Source organism: Heptranchias perlo, chromosome 16 (genome assembly GCF_035084215.1).
Source record: "Heptranchias perlo isolate sHepPer1 chromosome 16, sHepPer1.hap1, whole genome shotgun sequence".
Lineage (NCBI taxonomy): Eukaryota > Metazoa > Chordata > Chondrichthyes > Hexanchiformes > Hexanchidae > Heptranchias > Heptranchias perlo.
In genome coordinates, this window is record NC_090340.1 from 62,362,477 (window position 1) to 62,382,865 (window position 20,389).

Genomic DNA, 20,389 nt, shown 5'->3' on the forward strand with positions numbered 1-20,389 from the left:
CTTCACCGTTGGCGGCCGTGCTTTCTAGTTCTGGGCCCTAAGCTTTGGAATTCCTTCCCAAAATCCCCCCGCCTCTCTCCTTTTAAAACCCTCCTTTAAAACCTACCTCTTTGACCAAGTGTTTGATCACCCCTCCTAATATCTCCTCCTTTGACTCGATGTAATTTTTTTGTCTAGTTTGCCTTCTAAGCCCCAACACTCTTAAATATCCCAGGTGCTTTTTTTCCCCTTGTCTTCTTCCTTCCGTATTCTCCCTCTTTTCCCCAGCTGACTCAGGCTCTCGTGTTGTCATACCAACTGCCTGGGCGGTTTTTAATGTGTTTTTGAAAAAATATATATTTTTTGTTCTGGGGATGTGCGAGGCCCAGTTGAACGACTGGACCACTTCGGAGGGCATTAAGAGGCAACCATGTCGTGTGAGACAGAAGTCGCATTGGGCAGACCGGGTGGGGACTGAGGGTCTCTTCCCTGAAGTGATTGCCACTTGGTGCGTTTATTGCTCTGAAGCCATTAAGCAGGAAGGCCTTGAGTTCTTAATTTGAAAGGGGAGAAATTCCCCCTCCTCCCCCAACCTAGCATCTCCCTCTTACACTGAATAGTTACTATAAATTCAGGGTAACTCTCTTGCAACGGCTTCATTAGAGGGAAGGGGCACCAATGTGGACTGACTCTTCAGCATAATAAGGAGGCCATTCAGCCCCTCGAGCCTGTTCCACCGTTTTAATTAGATCATGGCTGATCTGCCCCTCAACTCCATTTTCCCGCCTTTGCTCAATTTCCCTCGATACCCTTACCCGACAAAAATCTATCGTTCAGTCTTAAACTCCAATTGACCCCCAGCATCCACAGCCTTTCAGGGGAGAGAATTCCGGATTTCCACTATCCTTTGTGTGAAAAAGTACTTCCTGATTTCACTGCTGAACGGCCCAGCTCTAGTTTTGAAGATTGTGTCCCCCACCAGAGGAAACAGTTTCTACGTAACCATCCTATCGAATCCCTTTAACGTTTTGATCTGAGCTCCTCACGACCTTCTAAACTGAAGGGAATACAATTTAACTCTTTAAGCCCCGGTATCATTCTGGTGAATCTGCGTTGCACCCCCTCCTCGTTCTCGGGAAGTGGGTGTCGCTGGCTAGGCTGGAATTTACTGACCGTCCCTAGAATGATGCGGTGTTGCGTTGCCCTTTTTTTTTTCCAGACGCCACGTTCTCCAAGAGAGCAGAACCTCCCGCGTCTACTTGCGAGTCTGCGCTATCCACAGTAGCTCATATATGGGAGGTTTACCTTATCGGAGGTTCCGTTAAAAGAACCAAGCTGCATATTAAAATCTCCCTCTTTCTTCCAGATTGGAGATAAACATGCCAACCTGCACAGGTTAACAGATGCCTTGTATATGGTTAAATTCAAGGTAGGTTCAAAGTTTTTGTACCGAGATGGACATCTGCCCTGATCTGGTCTGGTGTAGTTTAAACTTGTGTAATAGTTTTTTTAATGCTATTTTCCTCCACTTTGTTTATTGTCCATTCCAAGTTGCCCTGAGAACATGCCAGGGCTTTTCATAATACCAGTTGTTTTTACAACTGAGTGTCTTGCTGGGTCACTTCAGAGGGCAGTTAGGAGTCAACCATGGTGTGGGACTGGAGTCACGCACAGGCCCAGACCGGGTAAGGACTTCCCTAAAGGACATTAGTGAACCAGTTGGGTTTTTGTGACAATTCGACAGCTTCATGGTCACTTTTACTGATAACCAGCTTTTTATTTTCAGATTTTTTTTCAACTGAATTCAAAACTGCTATGGTGGGATTTGAACTCTCATTCTCTGGATTACTAGTCCAGTTACATAACCATTTATTTAATATTTAACTTTTTAAGAGTCAACCGCATAAAATGGGACTTATGGGCCAGACCGAGCCAATGCTTCACGTCTTCCCTTCCCTGAAGGACATTCGCAAACCAGTTGGGTTTTTGCGACAATCCAATGGCTTTCGTGGGCATTTACCTGGTGCCAGCCGCAACTTGGGAGACTGGCCCACTCGGGAGAGGGGCCGGTGAAATCATACAAACCAATCGCCTCAGGAGAGGAGCAAGGGAATCATCTTCATGGAAACGTGTTTGGAAAACTTCTTTGTTTTATAAAGAGAGAAGAGCTGACCACCATTTTCGTCCCATCGCTGTCACGCCCAACGACATGATGGTGTTGGGTTTCACATCATCGCATGATGGGAACTCTGCATTCCTCCAATTCTGGCCTCTTGTCCATCCCCAATTTTCATCGCCCCACCATTGGCGGCCATGCCTTCAGCAGCCTAGGTCCTTGGCTGTGCGATTCCCGCTCTCAATCTCTCCTCCTCCAGAAGGAGAAGTAATTCTCAATAGGAGAATTTGGGCACTAGAGGGACGGGCTATGATAGTTTGGTCCCTGGTAGGATAGACCTTGATAGAGTTTGGGTACCATAGGAATGGGCTTCAATGGGCTGAATGGTTTTATTTTGTGCCTGATTTTCTTTGTATTCTTGCTCCAATTCCATCCTGCGGTATAAACGCTGTGAACACTGATGACCTCATCATATTGCGGTCCTGGTTTGTAAATGAGGTATCTGAAGTGGGCGTCTTGGGGGGAGGGGGCTACTTGTGTTATAATAGTTGGCTCCCCATTTTGAGGGAGGTTACAAATCATGATGATGGGGGACTGTTTCTCTGAGCTGGTTGTCCCCCAGATTGTTCGACTGTCCCCAATGGGCTCCTAATTTCCACCCGCTGTAAATCGGCCGAGTGACGACGGTGAATATTTACAATGTTGTCATAAGGTCATGGGAGGGGAGGGCAGTCGTCATAACGAGCGAGTGGCTGAGGAGAATGGAGCGATTGGCGGCTCACAGTCGGTGTGATGGTGAGTGCCACGAAACCATGTTCTCGCTTGGCCCGTGTGATCCCTGGGTATGGACCTGCTCCAACAGGCTGACTTCGAAAGTGACAGAGAATGAAGGAAAAGAAAGAAAGCTCTTAGATTTCTACAGCGCCTTTCACAACCTCAGGACATTCCCAAAGCGCTTTACGGCCAATGAAGTACTTTTGAAGTGTAGCCACTGTTGTAATGTAGGGAAACACGGCAACCAATTTGCGCACAGCAAGGTCCCACAAACAGCAATGAGATAAATCACCAGATAATCTGTTTTAGTGACGTTGGTTGAGGGATAAATATTGGCCCCAGGACACCAGATGAGAGTGAGGTAACTGGAAACAGCCCAAGAGCATTTTGCAGTTGTTGAGAGGTCAGTTGGCTCAGGCCATCAGGCCTGCTCCTCCATTCAATAAGATCGTGGCTGATCTTTGACCTCCACTTTCCAGGCAAGTGTGAGGTCATCCATTTTGGACCAAAAACGGATCGATCCGAGTATTTTTTTAAACGATGAAAAGCTAGGAACAGTCGAGGCCCAAAGAGATTTACGGGTCCATGTACACAGAGCACTGAACTGTAGTAGTCAGCTACAAAAAAATAATCAAAAAGGCTAATGGAATGTTAGCCTTTATGACGAGAGGGCGAGAATATGAAGGGGAGGAAGTTCTGCTCCAGGTATACAAAGCCCTGATTAGACCACATCTGGAGTATTGTTTACAGTTCTGGGCACCGCACCGTGGAAAGGATAGATTGGCCTCGGAAGGAGTGCAGCGCAGATTCACCAGAATGTTACCAGGGCTCCAAGGGCTAGGTTATGAGGAGAGATTACATAAACTAGGCCTGTATTTCCTGGAATATAGAAGGTTAAGGGGTGATTTGATTGAGGTTTTTAGGATTTTGAAAGGATTTGATAGGGTAGATCGAGAGAAACTTTTTCTGCTGGTGGGGGAGTCCAGGACAAGGGGACGTAACCTTAAAATCAGAGCCAGGCCGTTCAGGAGAGAAGTCAGGAAACCTTTCTTCACACAGAGGGTGGTAGAAGTGTGGAACTCAAACAGCAGTAGACGCTAGCTCAATTAATAAATTTTAAATCTGAGATCGATAGATTTTTGTTAACCAAGGGTATTAAGGGATATGGAGTTAGGATACAGATCAGCCATGATCTAATTGAATGGCAGAACAGACTCGAGGGGCTGAATGGCCACTTCCTGTTCCTATGTTCCTAACAGAAATTTTTTAGCTGATGTGCAGTTGCTGTAATCTGATAAACACTTACTGTTGTGACTAGATCTTTCTCCAGCCTGAGTCAGCCATTTTCAAAATGAAAACTTTATTGAACTCTTGACAGGAAACCAAGGCCCAGTTCAAGGACTTTGACCCTCAGTGCCTCCTGCCCAAGTGCAGGGATTACTGGACGTACCCTGGCTCACTGACCACACCACCGCTCTACGAGAGCGTCACCTGGATAGTCTTCAGGGAGCCAATCGGAGTGTCTGAGAAGCAGGTGAGTGACCTCATATGACCCCTCTGAACTTCAAACACGAGCACCAGGAACACCAAGATCCAAAAGAATTCTTTTGCATCCCCCGCCCCCACCCCCCAAACTTCACCCGACCATTGGCGGCCATCCAAAAGTCCCAGCCAGTAGGGCAGTGAGTAATCCAATATCTGTCCAAGGGAAAGATTGGAATATTCAATATGTTGGGAATGTGTAGGTGTGGAGTGTGCCTTGTGGTAGATGGATGGACCTCATATGGACAATGTGCAGGACATGTGGCGATTTGAAGAAAGGAAAGAACGACTCCCGTTTCTACAGAAACTTTCACAACCTCGGGACGTCCCTTAGCGCTTTACAGCCAATGAAGTGCTTATGAATTGTAGTCGCTGTTGTAATGTAGGAAACGCGGCAGCCAATTTGTGCACAGCAAGATCCCACAAACAGCAACGTGAGAAATAACCAGATTATCTGCTTTTTAGTGATGTTGGTTGAGGGACCAAGACACTGGGGAGAACTCCCCTGCTCTTTGAGGGATCTTTTACGTCCACCTGAGAGGGCAGACATGGCCTTGGTTTAACGTCTCATCCGAAAGATGGATTTATGACTGTGTCCCGATCTTTGTTTTAAAGGAAATGGTCTCGGTGCTGGAGGTTGGAACATTTTTTTTTTCCCCTGCAGTGTTCTAGTGCCAGTATTGAGTATTTGCAAGTTGGAAACAGCAAGGTCTAGATGCAGCACCGTCTACTGCATGCTCACCCTTGGCAGAGCAGCCCCCACCGCCCGCTTTCCCCCGCCCCACCTCCCCCACACCAGCTGGCTGTTTCCAATTCCCATCCACGGGGACCCTACCCACAACTGGGCACAAATTGACAATCCAGTTCCCAAGAGCTGGAGTTAGACTGCCCCAAACTCACACGTAGACATGCAGCCGGTAGACAGAAGTGGACTTTCACAAGAACATCGGACACAGGACCAGGAGTCGGGCCATATGGCCCCTCGAGCCTGCACCATCATTCAATCAGATCATGGCTGATCTGTGACCTCAACTCCACTTCCCCGCCCGATCCCCATATCCCTTGATTCCCCAAGAGTCCAAAAATCTATCGATCTCAGTCTTGAGTATACTCAACGACTCAGCATCTACAGCCCTCCGCGGTAGAGAATTCCAAAGATTCACAACCCTCTGAGTGAAGAAATTCCTCCTCATCTCAGTCTTGAATGCGACTATGCCCCTTAGTTCTAGACTCTCCAGCCAGGGGAAACATCCTCTCAGAATCTTATGTTTCAATGAGATCACCTCTCATTCTTCTAAACTCCCGTGAGGATAGGCCCATTCTACTCTATCTTTCCTTGTAGCACATCCTCTCAGCCTGGGATGGGTTCAAAGGTAAAAGGTCAATGGGTCAGGCCACTGACACTGGCATATTGTGGTGTTCCCCAGGGGTCGGTACTAGGACCACTGCTTTTCTTGATATATATTAATGACTTGGACTTGGGTGTACAGGGCACAATTTCAAAATTTGTAGATGACCCAAAACTTGGAAGGGTAATAAACAGTGAGGGGGATAGTGATAAATTTCAAGATACCCGGACTTCAAGGGTTAAGTTACGAGGAGAGATTACACAAATTGGGGTTGTATTCTCTGGAGTTTTGAAGGTTAAGGGGTGATCTGATCGAAGTTTATAAGATATTAAGGGGAACAGATAGGGTGGATAGAGAAACTATTTCCGCTGGTTGGGGATTCTAGGAGTAGGGGGCACAGTCTAAAAATTAGAGCCAGACCTTTCAGGAGTGAGATTAGAAAACATTTCTACACACAAAGGGTTGTAGAAGTTTGGAACTCTCTTCCGCAAACGGCAATTGATACTAGCTCAATTGCTAAATTTAAGTCTGAGATAGATAGCTTTTTGGCAACCAAAGGTATTAAGGGATATGGGCCAAAGGCGGGTATATGGAGTTAGATCACAGATCAGCCATGATCTTATCAAATGGCGGAGCAGGCACGAGGGGCTGAATGGCCTACTCCTGTTCCTATGTTCCTATAATAGACAGGCTGAAAGCATGGGCGGACACATGGCAGATGAAATTTAATGCAGAGAAGTGTGAAGTGATACATTTTGATAGGCAAAATGAGGAGAGGCAATATAAACTAAAGGGTACAATTCTAAAGGGGGTACAGGAGCAGAGAGATCTGGGGGTATATGTGCACAAATCACAAAGTGGCAGGGCAGGTTGGGAAAGCGGTTAAAAATGCATACGGGATTCTGGGCTTTATAAATCAGAGTACGAAAGTATGGAAGTCATGATGAACCTTCATAAAACACTGGTTTGGCCACAACTGGAGTATTGTGTCCAGTTCTGGGCACCACACTTTAGGAAAGATGTGAAGGCCTTAGAGAGGGTGCAGAAGAGATTTACTCGAATGGTTCCAGGGATGAGGGACTTTAGTTACGTGGACAGACTGGAGAAGCTGGGGATGCTCTCCTTAGAGCAGAGAATGATGTGGAGATGCCGGTGATGGACTGGGGTTGACAATTGTAAACAATTTTACAACACCAAGTTATAGTCCAACGATTTTATTTTTAATCCCACAAGCTTTCGGGGGCTATCCCCTTCCTCAGGCGGTGTGGAAATGACAGTTTCGAATCCTTCGCATTTTAAGATCACATAACAATGCCTGGTGATTACTGCCCGTTGCCAAGGCAATCACAGTGAGCAGACAGAAAGGTGTCATCTAAAAGGCCACTGAATATACAAACCCCCCCAAAAAAAAAAGAGAGAGAGAGTCAATGACCCGTTATATTAAAAACAGATAACATTTGTTCGCTGGTGGGGTAACGTGTAGTGTGACATGAACCCAAGATCCCGGTTGAGGCCGTCCTCATGGGTGCGGAACTTGGCTATTAATTTCTGCTCGACGATTTTGCGTTGTCGTGTGTCTCGAAGGCCGCCTTGGAGTACGCTTACCCGAAGGTCGGTGGCTGAATGTCCATGACTGCTGAAGTGTTCCCCGACAGGGAGAGAACCCTCCTGTTTGGCGATTGTTGCGCGGTGTCCGTTCATCCGTTGTCAAAGAGCAGAGAAGGTTGAGAGGAGATTTGATAGAGGTGTTCAAAATCGCAAAGGGTCTACACAGAGTAGATAGAGAGAAACTGTTTCCAGTGGCAGAAGAGTCGAGAACCAGAGGTCACAGATTTAAGATAATTGGCAAAAGAAACCAGGGCAACATGAGAAAAAAACTTCTTTTACGCAGCGAGTGGTTATGATCTGGAATGCACTGCCTGAAAGGGTGGTGGAGGCAGATTCAGTCGTGGCTTTCAAAAGGGAATTTGATAAGTACCTGAAGGGAAAAAATTTGCAGGGCTATCGGGATAGGGCGAGGAAGTGGGACTAGCTGGATTGCTCTTGCAGAGAGCCAGTACGGGCTCGACTGGCTGAATGGCCTCCTTCTGTGCTGTAACCTTTCTATGATCCTAACATCCTATCCTGTGATATCTTTGGTTTGAAAAATGCACACCATCTGGTCGCTGGTCTCAAAGAATTCACTTCCGCAAATTCTGTCGTCAACAACAACTTGCGTTTTTGTAGGGCATTTACGGTAGATGAACGTCCCAAGGTGCTTCACTGGAGCATAAATAAAAATGGAGCCAGCCATAGAAGGAGATGTTGGGAAGGGATGACCAAACGTTGGGTTAAAGAGGTGGGTTTTAATGTGAGTGCGAATGGAGGAGAGAGGGGTGGAGAGATTTAGGGAGGGAATTCCAGAGAATAACACCAAAGTGATGGAAGCCATGGCCGCCAACGGTGGAGCGAAGGGAAGGGACGATTCATAAGGACCTTGGGGTGTTCCTGGTGACGGGATCAGTGCTGGAAAATTAAAACTTGTTTTCCAACTTTTGGCACCTATTATCATTCTGAAACACTCCCTGGCAGGTACAGCACGGGTTAGATACAGAGTAAAGCTCCGTCTACACTGTCCCATCAAACACTCCCAGGGCAGGTACAGCATGGGTTAGATACAGAGTAAAGCTCCCTCTACACTGTCCCATCAAACACTCCCAGGGCAGGTACAGCACGGGTTAGATACAGAGTAAAGCTCCCTCTACACTGTCCCATCAAACACTCCCAGGGCAGGTACAGCACGGGTTAGATACGAGTAAAGCTCCCTCTACACTGTCCCATCAAACACTCCCTGGACGGAGAGATTTAGGGAGGCAATTCAAGTTTAGGGCCTAGGCAGCTGAAGGCACGTCCGCCAATGGTGGAGCGAAGGAAATCAAGGATGCACAAGAGACCAGAATCCCAAAAACACTGGCTAAAATCCCATCTAAAATCCATTGGTTAGGCCGCAGTTGGAGCACTGAGTGCAGTTTTTGACGCCGCATTATAGAAAGAACATTAAACCCTTAGAGAGCGGACAGTGTAGATTCAGCAGGATGATACCAGGGTTGGGAAACTGTTTTTCCGAGGAGAGACTGGAGAGACTGGGACTGTTTCCACTGTGGCAGAGAAGGGTAAGAGGTTCTGAAAACTATGAAGGGTTTGATGGTCTATTCACTCTCTTTCCTCTGGTTGGGGAGTCGGTGACGAGAGGTCATTAATTTAAAATGATCACAGAGAGTGAGGAGAGAGGTTCGGAGAAATGTTTTTCCACACAGCGAGTGTGGAATGCTTTGCTGCGGGGAGTGCTTGAGGCAGAGACCACTGCAGCTAAGGGAGAATCGGATAAACATTTGAAGCAGAGGAAGATGTAGGGCAGTGGGATTAGTTTAGGATTGCTCTATCGCAGAGCTGGCACGGGCACGATGGGCCGAATGGCTGCCTCCTCTGCTGTAAACCTCCGTGGTTCTATGATATTTAAAGTGGAATTTTCCAGCATCCCGACTCTCTCCCAGATCCCACTGCCGGCTTCTCCTGAGATTGATTGTAAACCGTTTCCCATGGGCCTTCGTGACACTTGCTGTTTATAGAACGTGTTAAAGATTAATCGGGCAAATCATTAGATAAAGTTAATTGCGTGGAGAGGTTATAAAGATATGTTAATGGCACTATGGAGTCCAGAGGAGCTGGAGGCAGCACGTGGTCTAATTGAACTGTTAAACTTCAAGAAAATTGGATAGTTTCCTTCTTTTTCTCTGTCGCCTTTCTCTCTCTTCCCCCCCCCCCCCCCCTACCCTGGTAACTGTGTCTCTGTTACACTCTCTTTCTGTCTTCTCTCTCTCTCTCTCTCTCTCATTCTGTTTGTCCTGCAGTCTGTCTTTAGCCGTTACGCACTCTGATATCCTGTTTTGGATGGCGGGGGGGGGTGGGATTAATCCTGTGTTACCAAGGGTTGAGGGGGGAGTAAAGGGGTGGTGGGGCGAGAGGGAAGGGGCTGAGCGGGAAGGGACGTCACTGTGCCTGGCTCCTGTTTGCGCAGCATAGGTACAGACTGAATAATTACCATCGGTGTGGCTCCAGACTGCCGACAGGTCCCCACGGGGTTAAACCCTTTTGGGGGAGGGGTGCTACGATGCGATTCGAGTCTAATTGCTTCCACGTGTGGGAGACTTTTTTTCTCCCTTTGCATCATCCCCCCCAGGCAGCAGCCCCGAAGTCTCGTTGGCTGCAGGAAGAGTAGCCGTCCTTTGATATTTTCAGTCTGGCCGTGTCTGTGTCACTGCCGACTCACTGCTCAGTGGTTATTAAGTCTCCTGTTTGCCTGCAGTCTGGCCCCATTCTCTCGCTCTCCTGCGACCCGATTGTGTCTTTTATTTCTCCTCCGCGGCCGTTCATCTGCACGTCGTCTGATTGATTGTCGTTGCTTTATTGTTTTGTCATTCTCTCTCTGCACTACGTACAATCCACAGCGCAAAAAAAAACAGGCCATTCGGCCCAACCTCCCTCCGCCAGTGTTCGTACTCCGCGCGAGTATCCTCCCCCCTCTAATTAACTCTTCCCCCACCCTGACCCCCATATCCCCCTATTCCATTCTCTCCCGTGTGCGCATCACGCCTCCCCTTAAATACATCGATTCCTTACAGTACAACAGTGACTGCACTTCAAAAGAAAAAGTACTTCATTGGCTGTAAACTGCTTTGGGACGTTCTGAGCTCGTGAAAAATGCTAATTAGTTAGTAGCTCCCTCCCTCCCTCTCTCCTTTCCCCCCCCCACTTCACTGTATAACCTTTTGTTCTTGACTCTCCCACAAATGGAAACATCTTCTCCACATCCACCCAATCGAACCCCTTCATAATTTTGAAGACCTCCTATCAGGGAGAACGTCCTGTGTCCCTTTTATTTTCCGGGAATCCAAAGATGATGAATTAAAGGGTCCGCTCTATTCAGGCAATGAGCCGTTCTCAAAGCCTGTTTGTGTACGGAATAACCCACCGTTTAAGGATTGTTCCTCAGTGTGGCCACAACTTGTGTTTCTGGAGTTCAGTTGGGTGTTTTTTTTTCTTCTTTTGCTCCTTTTGAATCTCCGACGTATTTAACGAACTCTCAACCACAGGCTCTGCTTCTGATCACTGTCCAGTGACCCCTGCTGGAAAATGCACGTGTGCCAAGGTGGGAGGGAGATCACACCCCCCCCCTGTGCTCGTTGACCTACATTAGTTCCCGGTCCGGCAATGCCTCAATTTTAAAATTCCCGTCCTTGTTTTCAAATCCCTCCATGGCCCTCGCTCCTCCCTATCTCTGTAACCTCCTCCAGCCCTACAACCCTCCGAGATCTCTGCGCTCCTCCAATTCTGACCTCTTGCGCATCCCTGATTTTCATCGCTCCGCCATTGGCGGCCGTGCCTTCAGCTGCCTGGGTCCTAAGCTCTGGAATTCCCTCCCTAAACCTGTCTGCCCCTCTACCTCTCTCTCCTCCTTAAAACCTACCTCTTTGACCAAGCTTATGGCCGCCTGTCCTAATATCTCCTTATGTGGCTCGGTGTCAAATTTTTTCTGATAATCGCTCCTTGGGATGTTTTGCTACATTAAAGGCGCTATATAAATGCAAGTTGTTGTTGAATGGGTGGAGGGGATTCATGGTCACTTCAACATCCCCAAGGCCACCATGGTCAAATATCCAGTGCCACTTGCTGGAGCACCCATGGAATTGCTCATCCGGTCAGCGAGAGGGAGGGGGAAAATTAGGCATGGGGTGGTGGTGGAAAGAGAGAGCAATTTCCTGTGATCATCGAGGTGGAAATTTTGTACCGAGGAATGGAACTCCTCTTAAAATCCACAGTAACACCTCTACCCAGATGAGGCTGGTGTTTGATTATAAAAATAAATCCATAAAAGGCTCCCGTTCATTTAACCACTCTCCCTCTGGAACAGACGGAAGGAAGGGCACATTACAGTCCCAACAATCCCCTCCTAGTCACCAATCCCCTTTGCCCATACCACCATCTAATGAGCTTTTAATTAGTGCCACTTTGGAAAGAGTTTTGGGCTGTAAGAAAGAAAGAACTTGCATTTATATAGCACCTTTCACAACCTCAGGACGTTCCAAAGCGCTTTACAGCCAATGAAGTACTATTCGAAGTGTAGTCGCTGTTGTAATGTAGGAAAAGCGTCAGCCACTTTGTGCACAGCAAGATCCCACAAACAGCAATGTGATAATGACCAGATAATCTATTTTAGTGATGTTGGTTGAGGGATAAATATTAACCTAGGACATCGGGGAGAACTCCCCTGCTCTTCTTCGAAATAATGGCCATGGGATCTTTTACGTCCACCTGAGAGGGCAGACTGGGCCTCTGTTTAACATCTCATCCGAAAGACGGCACCTCCGACAGTACTGCCTCCGACAGTGCCGCCCTCCCTCAGTACTGACCCTCCGACAGTGCAGCACTCCCTCGGTATTGCACTGGGAGTGTCGGCCTGGGTTATGTGCTCAAGTCTCTGGAGTGGGACTTGAACCCACGACCTTCTGACTCAGAGGAGAGAGTGGCCGCGGCTGACACCAAGGATTGAGACTGCCAAACTCGTCTCACGTAGGACCTTATGGCTAGGGGAGACTTTCATCCTATCAGTCTGGGCTGGATTCCAACCCAGGTCACAGGTGAAAGGTCAGCTTCTAACCCGGGATGCACCCAGTCGTCAATAGTTTCTTTAAAAAAAATAGTTGCTAGTTGTCACTAACTGGATCCAAAACTAGAAGTAGTTTATTCACCAAGTGAGATGTTGTGCTCAGTGTGTGGGGTAGCTCGGTGTCGTTATGATGAGGTGTTTAGACGTGTGATGGAGAAGAACTTTCACTGACACCCACGCACTTCGACAAAGATTGCACTGAGAGGCATTTTGAATAACTTCCCATGACTATAAAACTCTGCGTTGTGATCCTACAGAGTCGATGGTGTTTGACACTTTACCCTGCCAGTCGCACTTCGATGCGGGGCTTTAACCTAGACAGAATTACATCATATTCCTGCACGACCTCGCGCCCCCTACACCCCTCCGAGATCTCTGCGCTCCTCCAATTCTGGCCTCTTGCGCATCCCCGATTTTTCATCGCTCCACCATTGGCGGCCGTGTCTTCAGCTGCCTGAGCCCTAAGCTCTGGAATTCCCTCCCTAAACCTCTCCGCCTCTCTCTCCTCCTTTTAAGTAGCTGCTTAAAAAAACCTACCTTTGGCCAAGCTTTTGGTCACCTGTCCTAGTATCTCTTTTTATGTGGCTTAAAGTGAAATTTTGTCTGATAACACTCCTGTGAAGTGCCTCGGGATGTTTTGCAACATTAAAGGCACTATATAAGTGCAAGTTGATGCGTAAAGCACGATTAATTCACCTTAGAATTCTCTTGTCATGTTGACTCCACTGTTACCTCGCCTAGCATCAAGTGTGAGCCGTGCCTCAGTGGGTGGCACTCGCCTCTGAGTCAGAAGGTTGTGGGTTCGAGTCCCACTCCAGAGACTTGAGCACATAATCCAGGCTGACGCTCCCAGTGCAGTACCGAGGGAGTGCTGCACTATCTGACGTGCCGTCTATGGAATGAGACGTTAAACCAAGGCCCTGTCTGCCCTGTCAGGTGGATGTAAAACATCCTATGGTACCATTTGATGAAGAACAGTAAATTCTCAGTATCTTGTCCATTTTGCTGCTTTTTTTTGGGATCTTGCTGTGTGCAAAATTGGCTTCCATGGTTGCTTAAGGTTAAATGGTTACTGCACATGAAGAGCTTTGGGATATATATGTCTGAATGCTAGGCCTTGCATCTTACCCCTGTCCTGGGAGTGTTTGATGGGACAGTGTAGAGGGAGCTTTACTCTGTATCTAACCCGTGCTGTACCTCATGTTAAGACCAGGTGTCTGTATTGAGAAAATGTCCCATTCCCCAATGCTAAGAATGCTTCTCTTGGCTAATGCAAAGAATATATAAATTGTGGGGGAGGAAGGAGCTTTGCAGTCTGGTGCACACAAATTTTTAAACCACCTTGTTCGTCAATGATCGGATTTAGGGACTAAAACGAGGTTTGGAACAGGTCGCCAATAATTTGAACTGTTTCCCTTTTGGAGGTGCAGAGGGAGAGACCAACTGTGGCCAGTTTAGTTTCAGTGGGACTTGGGGCAATGATCATGTCACATCTTAAACCCCTACCTCCCCCATCATTGCTGAACTCAAAGTGACTGCGCTGGTGAGCGCACACTGGGAGCGGAGATTGAGTTTGTTTCAGGATGAGACCTGGGACGGCCTGATTCCTCAGGTATTTGGTTAATCGGGATTGAAACAGTTTTAATATTTTTACCCGCACACCCACCCTTCAGAAGTGAGACTCGGTTCCCAGAAACCTACAAGTCGTTGTTGTTTTTAGCAAGGGGGTGGGGAAGATGGCGCAGTAAAAAAATTTTGTGAATGAGGGGGGTGCAGTAGAAGGTAAGAGACCCAAGGTCGCACGGTGATGTCTCCCAGTTGTATGTACGCTCCAGTTTTGGACATGTGGCACAGATGGTGCCATTTCTCGAGTTTGTTTTTTAAAAGGTGCTTCTGATATGAGCCATTTTGTGAGGTGGGGCAGGAGCTGTAATGACTTCTGAGGTTTTTTTGACCATTCCAATGCTCTCCTGGCCGGTCTCCCATCTTCCACCCTCCTGAAGTCGAATAGCTGGGCTACTCGCTGCCCTCGCAAATGGACAACCGCTGCTAGGACGAGGCAACAGAGTAGTTGCCAGCAAAAAAAGCTGACACTTTCACGAAAGGGGAGAGAGGAACAAATAAAATGAATGCCGGGGAGCCCCTTTTTCCCCGGCGCTCCCCGAGTTTGATGCCACTGTTGTCCCCCTGTGGCCTGCTCGTTAGCCTCGCCAACTCTGATTGGACCTATTCCCAGAGGCTTCATCACATGACCTCCTGACCTGCTCCCCACACTCCCGCCATTGGTCGCCCGACACATCCGTCCTTGCGACGCCCCTCCTTCCCTGGCCAATCGGGAAGCGAGCAGCCTCATCGTTACTCAATTGGCTGATTCTTGACTGTCAATCAATCAACCTTTTCCCCCTGATATTTTTATAACTAAATAAACAAAATTGTTCAAAGAAAATGGGAAAAAAAAACACGTGCACTTTTTTTTAACGCCCCTATGATTTTCCTCTGGGGATTTTGTTGCTCCCAGCAGTATCCAGGAGATTAATCTTCCAATTCCTGGAGACTCCAGGTGACAATCCTGGAGGGCTGGCGACTCCTGACCGCTCGTAATACTGGCTGCGGGAAGCAGCAGTTACATCAGTCGGAGCAGCTCCCCGTGCTTTGCCTCTTAGCCAGCTGCGCCCTGCTTGCGGGGAGCTGTGGGATAGTAGGGTGTTTCTGATGAGCTGAGAATGGTTGTGATGGGGAGGTGAGTGCTGACTGTACTGTCCGCGGGGTAATCTGCTGTCGTGCGGAACACTGCCAACCTGACCCGTGGTGTGGAAGTGTAGACTTGCAGCAAGTTTAACGTATAAATTATCGAAAGTATTCGGAGTCAGGCCATGTGTGTGTGTGTGTGTGTGTGTCAGTGTCAGACAATGAATCATTCTGAAGACCATGAAATCACTTGAACTCACATTGAGCACCGCCATCAGGTGCTGCCTCTGCTCCCATGCCTTTTTTAAACAGATAATTTGTATTTTTAGTTGTTTGGTGATGTGTACAGTTGTGCAGTGGTTCTGTTACTGGACTAATAATCCAGATGAACCTCAGTTCAAATCACACCATGGCAATCTGAATTCAGTTTTTATATTTAAAAAAAAACTATCTGGAAATAAAAAGCTGGTGTCAGTAACAAAGACCACGAGGCTGTTGGATTGTCATTAAAAACCCAACTGGTTCATTAATGTCCCTTTAGGGAAGGAAACCAGCCGTCCTTACCCAGTCTGGGCCTATATGTGACTCCAGTCCCACCCAACCTGGTTGACTCTACGCTGCCCGAAGTGGCTCAGGAATTCCCTCCCATTGTATCAAACTGCTACAAACACTGTTTGTAACTCTGAAAGACGGTACCTCAGACTCCCTCAGTACGGCACTGAGTGTCGGCCTGGATTATGTGCACAAGTCTCTGGAGTGGGGCTTAGAATCACGACCTTCTGACTCGGGCGAGAGTGACACTCACTGAGCCATGGTTGACAGGAGGGTCGGTAACCAGAGGACACAGATTTAAGGTTATCGGCAAACGAGCCAGGGGTGTCACGACGAAACATTTTTTTTAAGGCAGCGAGTTGTGATGATCTGGAATGTGCTGCCTGAAAGGGCGGTGGAAGCAGATTCAATAGTAACTTTCAAAAGGGAATTGGATAAATACTTGAAGGGAAAAAATTTACAGGGCTATGGGGAAAGAGCAGGGGGGGGAATGGGACTAAGTGGCTAGCTCTTTCAAAAAGCTAGCACAGGCATGATGGGCTGAAAGGCCGCCTCTTGTGTTATGATACTACTATGATATTATGGTGTGAACCTATGGAGCCCACAGCAATAAAGCTTTATACATCACTCCTGAGGCCAGATGGGTTCATTGGGAAGTGGGAACGGGGGTGGGGGGGGAAAGGGGAAGGACACTATAACAGAATCCTAGAAACGAGGGGCTTAACTCGATGAGCTGCGTCATTTGCCGCTCTCTGCACTGTTCCTCTCCATTGCCTCTTTGCCGTAATGTGCACCTCTTCCCTGTTTCCGTGCAGATGGATAAGTTCCGAATGCTCCTATTCTCAGGAGAGGAGGACTCTGAGAAGCTGCAAATGGTGGACAACTTCCGACCCCCTCAGCCCCTCAACAGGAGGACTGTCCTCGCCTCCTTCCAATCGTAGGTGCGACCGACCTCCTCATCGACTCCCGATCAAGGCAGACGGTGGCGTCTGAACCCAGGGGGAAGGATGGAGCAGCCCGGGCCCAACTGGACGGAAAATTGGCCAATTGGCTGTCATTCCCATTTCCCAATTAAATCAGCACCAAACCAAACCCCCCCTCACCACACCACACCTCGGGTATGAACTATAGACAGGGTCTCTGGTGGGTGCAGCATCAGCTTGTAATCCATTCCCCACCGCCATGTGTGAACAGTGGATTTATCCATGATGTTCATTATAGAGATGGTTCACACACGTGTGTAATGGCTTCTGTTCACGCGTGTGAATTGTCACTCGAAGCGATTTCACACTTGAGATCAACATTGAATTCTAGGGTTGATTTGAGGCCCACCCTCTCACTGCCCCCGCCCCAATCATTGATTATCTACTCATTAAATGAACTATTTGGCCCTTTCCCCTTCCTGCCCAGGGTAAGTAAGCTTTCCGTGTGATGTTTAAAACATGACTCATTTCCTTTATGGTTACGACCAATGCACTGTTGCTAATCCTGTCACGGCTTATGGGTCAAGCTGTCGCTCCTCGGCTTCCAAATCCCAATGGGGACCACCCCCCGCCCCCCCGACCCCACCAAACAATCAAACAAGGGAACTTGATAAACTTGGGTTCACTCTAGACTGCAGTTATACCACAGGCAGTGCGAAATTACCCCCTGGGATTGGCCCTACACCTCTTGACATAACAGTCTGTAGCTTGACTACTGGTTACACGTTGTTGGCCATCTGAAACCCATTTGACATCGTCCGAAAACCCCCTGTATAACCGCCCTCTTGTACAGACTAAAGGATAGAGCGCCAAGAATAAATCGGCTTAACGTCTGTTCCATGTCCCGGAGAATCTCGTGGAACCCAGCAGCTGCCCTCGGAATCTACTCGTCGAGAGGCGGCAGATTGCGGTGATTTCTGTTCTTAGTCGTCCCGTTTCTAGGCCTGTAATATAATAGATTTGTCAAGTGTTCAATAATAAAAGTGATTCCATTTAATTGTGGTTGTGTTTTGTCTTTTTTAAAACCATGCAAGAAAGAAATGAATAAATTATTATTAGTTTTTATCCCCCACTCCCCTCCCACTGCTATTTACCCAGTCCCTGCGCTGAATGAACTCTTCAAGTGACCCTCAGTTTGTCCTTGGGTGGGGTTTTTATTTAATTGCATCTCTCACCTCTGCTTGGTGCTGTTTGATCAACAGCTCGATAGCTGGGAACTCCCGTCAGGATAGACACCGTGCCACACGGCGGCTGAGAGCGCTTTGCGGTGTCAGTCTGGGCTCAGTGGGTAGCACTCTCCTCTGAGTCAGAGAGTCGTGGGTTCGGAGTCCTGCTCCATCTTGAGCCCCACAATCCAGGCTGACTCTCCCGGTGCAGCACTGAGGGAGCGCCGCGCTGTCTGAGGGTCGGTACCGAGGGAGCGCCGCGCTGTCTGAGGGTCGGTACCGAGGGAGCGCCGCGCTGTCTGAGGGTCGGTACCGAGGGAGCGCCGCGCTGTCTGAGGGTCGGTACCGAGGGAGCGCCGCGCTGTCTGAGGGTCGGTACCGAGGGAGCGCCGCGCTGTCTGAGGGTCGGTACCGAGGGAGCGCCGCGCTGTCTGAGGGTCGGTACCGAGGGAGCGCCGCGCTGTCTGAGGGTCGGTACCGAGGGAGCGCCGCGCTGTCTGAGGGTCGGTACCGAGGGAGCGCCGCGCTGTCTGAGGGTCGGTACCGAGGGAGCGCCGCGCTGTCTGAGGGTCGGTACCGAGGGAGCGCCGCGCTGTCGGAGGGTCGGTACCGAGGGAGCGCCGCGCTGTCTGAGGGTCGGTACCGAGGGAGCGCCGCGCTGTCTGAGGGTCGGTACCGAGGGAGCGCCGCGCTGTCGGAGGGTCGGTACCGAGGGAGCGCCGCGCTGTCGGAGGGACGGTACCGAGGGAGCGCCGCGCTGTCGGAGGTGGCGTCTTTCGGATGAGGTGTTAAACCGAGGCCCCACCTGCCCTCTCAGGTGGATGTAAAATATCCCACGGCCACTATTTCGAAGAAGAGCAAGGGAGTTCTCCCCGGTGTCCTGGGCCAATATTTATCCCTCAACCAACATCAGTGAAAACAGATTATCTGGTCACTATCACATTGTTGTCTGTGGGATCTTGCTGTGCGCAAATTGGCCGCTGGGTTTTCCTACACCAAAACAATGACCACACTTCAAAAACTGCTTCATTGGCTATAAAGCGCTTTGGGACGTCCCGGGGTCATTAAAGGTGCTATATAAATGCAAGTCTTTTTTTCCCTTTTTGTAGGTCTATGAAAGGAAACCAAAATACCTGGAACATAAAAAACTCTTTGTTTCAGATAATTGTCCCCAGAACAAACTTTGTGGATGACACTAAATTGGGGGGTATGGTTAATACTGAGGAGGACAGCGACAAAATACAATACGATATTAATGAACTTGCAGAATGGGCGTGTAAATGGTAAATGAATTTCAATAATCACTAATCAATCCAATAGGGAATTCAGGAGAAACTTCTTTACCCAGAGAGTGGTGAGGATGTGGAACTCACTCCCACAAGGAGTAGTTGAGGTGAATAGTGTAGATACATTTAAGGGGAAGCTGGATAAACACATGAGGGAGAAAGGAATAGAAGGATATGTTGATAGGTTGAGATGAAGTAGGGAGGGAGGGAGGAGGCTCATGTGGAGCATAAACACCAGCACGGACCAGTCGGGCCGAATGGCCTGTTTCTGTGCTGTAAATTTTAAGTCTGTAACGTCCTCAGCAGGAAGTGACTGTATTGCAGGAACCCCCCCCCCCCCCAGGGGGAGTGTTTACATTTATACACTCTCCCTGTTTGTTTTATTTGCTTTAGAAAATAACTGATTCACACCAGATGTTGAAGCACAGCAGATGTTTTCATTTCAGAATATTAAGTAATGTTTCTGGCCTCTTCTCTGACGATGTAATCACAGCAGAACAGGGAGGAGATGGAAGCATATCCTGTGGTTGGTGAATGGATGTGGGTTTGAGCGATGCGATGGTTTAGTGGTTAAAGTCATTACCCGGCATACCACTGAGCTCTGCGACTAGAAAGCTCCCGCATTCGATCCCTGATCTACGCTAAGCTAGCTCTCCGGTAGGAGACAGGGAGTAGGGATGAAGGGTACGTACTCCAATTGGCAGGATGTGACTAGTGGTGTCCCCCCAGGGATCTGTACTGGATCCTCAGCTTTCCCATTACATTTATAAATGACTTGGACGAAGGAATAGAGAGCCATATATCCAAGTTAGGTGGCACAGTAAATAGTGTAGACGGGAGCAGAAAGTTGCAAAGGGACATTGGTCGATTCAGTGAGTGGGCGAAACTGGGGCAGGTGGAGTTCAATGTGGGGAAGTGTGAGGTCATTCACTTTGGACCTAAGAAAGATCGATCAGAGTATTTCCTAAATGGTGAGAAGCCAGGAGCTGTGGGTGAGCAGAGAGATTTAGGGGTCCAAATACAAAAATCACTATAAGCTAGTGGATAGGTCCAAAAAATAATTAAAAAGGTTAATGGAATGTTGGCCTTTATCTCAAGAGGGCTGGAATACAAAGGGGTAGAAGTTATGTTACAGCTGGACAGAGCTCTGGTCAGTCCCCATTTAGAGTGCTGCACTCAATCCTGGGCACCAGACCTCAGGAAGGATATATTGGCCTTGGAGGGGGTGCAGCACAGAATGAAACCAGG

The 20,389-nt window shown here is 48.4% G+C and overlaps 1 protein-coding gene across 1 annotated transcript in view; it reads left to right on the top strand.

Annotated features, from left to right (window-relative positions):
• ca7 (carbonic anhydrase VII) overlaps positions 1–17,674 on the top strand; it is a 38,505-nt gene extending 20,831 nt beyond the window's left edge. Inside the window, exons 5-7 of the mRNA XM_067998181.1 lie at positions 1,346–1,408; positions 4,248–4,403; positions 16,522–17,674. Coding sequence (XP_067854282.1) covers positions 1,346–1,408; positions 4,248–4,403; positions 16,522–16,647 — 345 coding nt within the window. The 3' untranslated portion in view covers positions 16,648–17,674. The remainder of the gene's footprint in view (positions 1–1,345; positions 1,409–4,247; positions 4,404–16,521) is intronic.
• Positions 17,675–20,389: the final 2,715 nt, after the last annotated feature.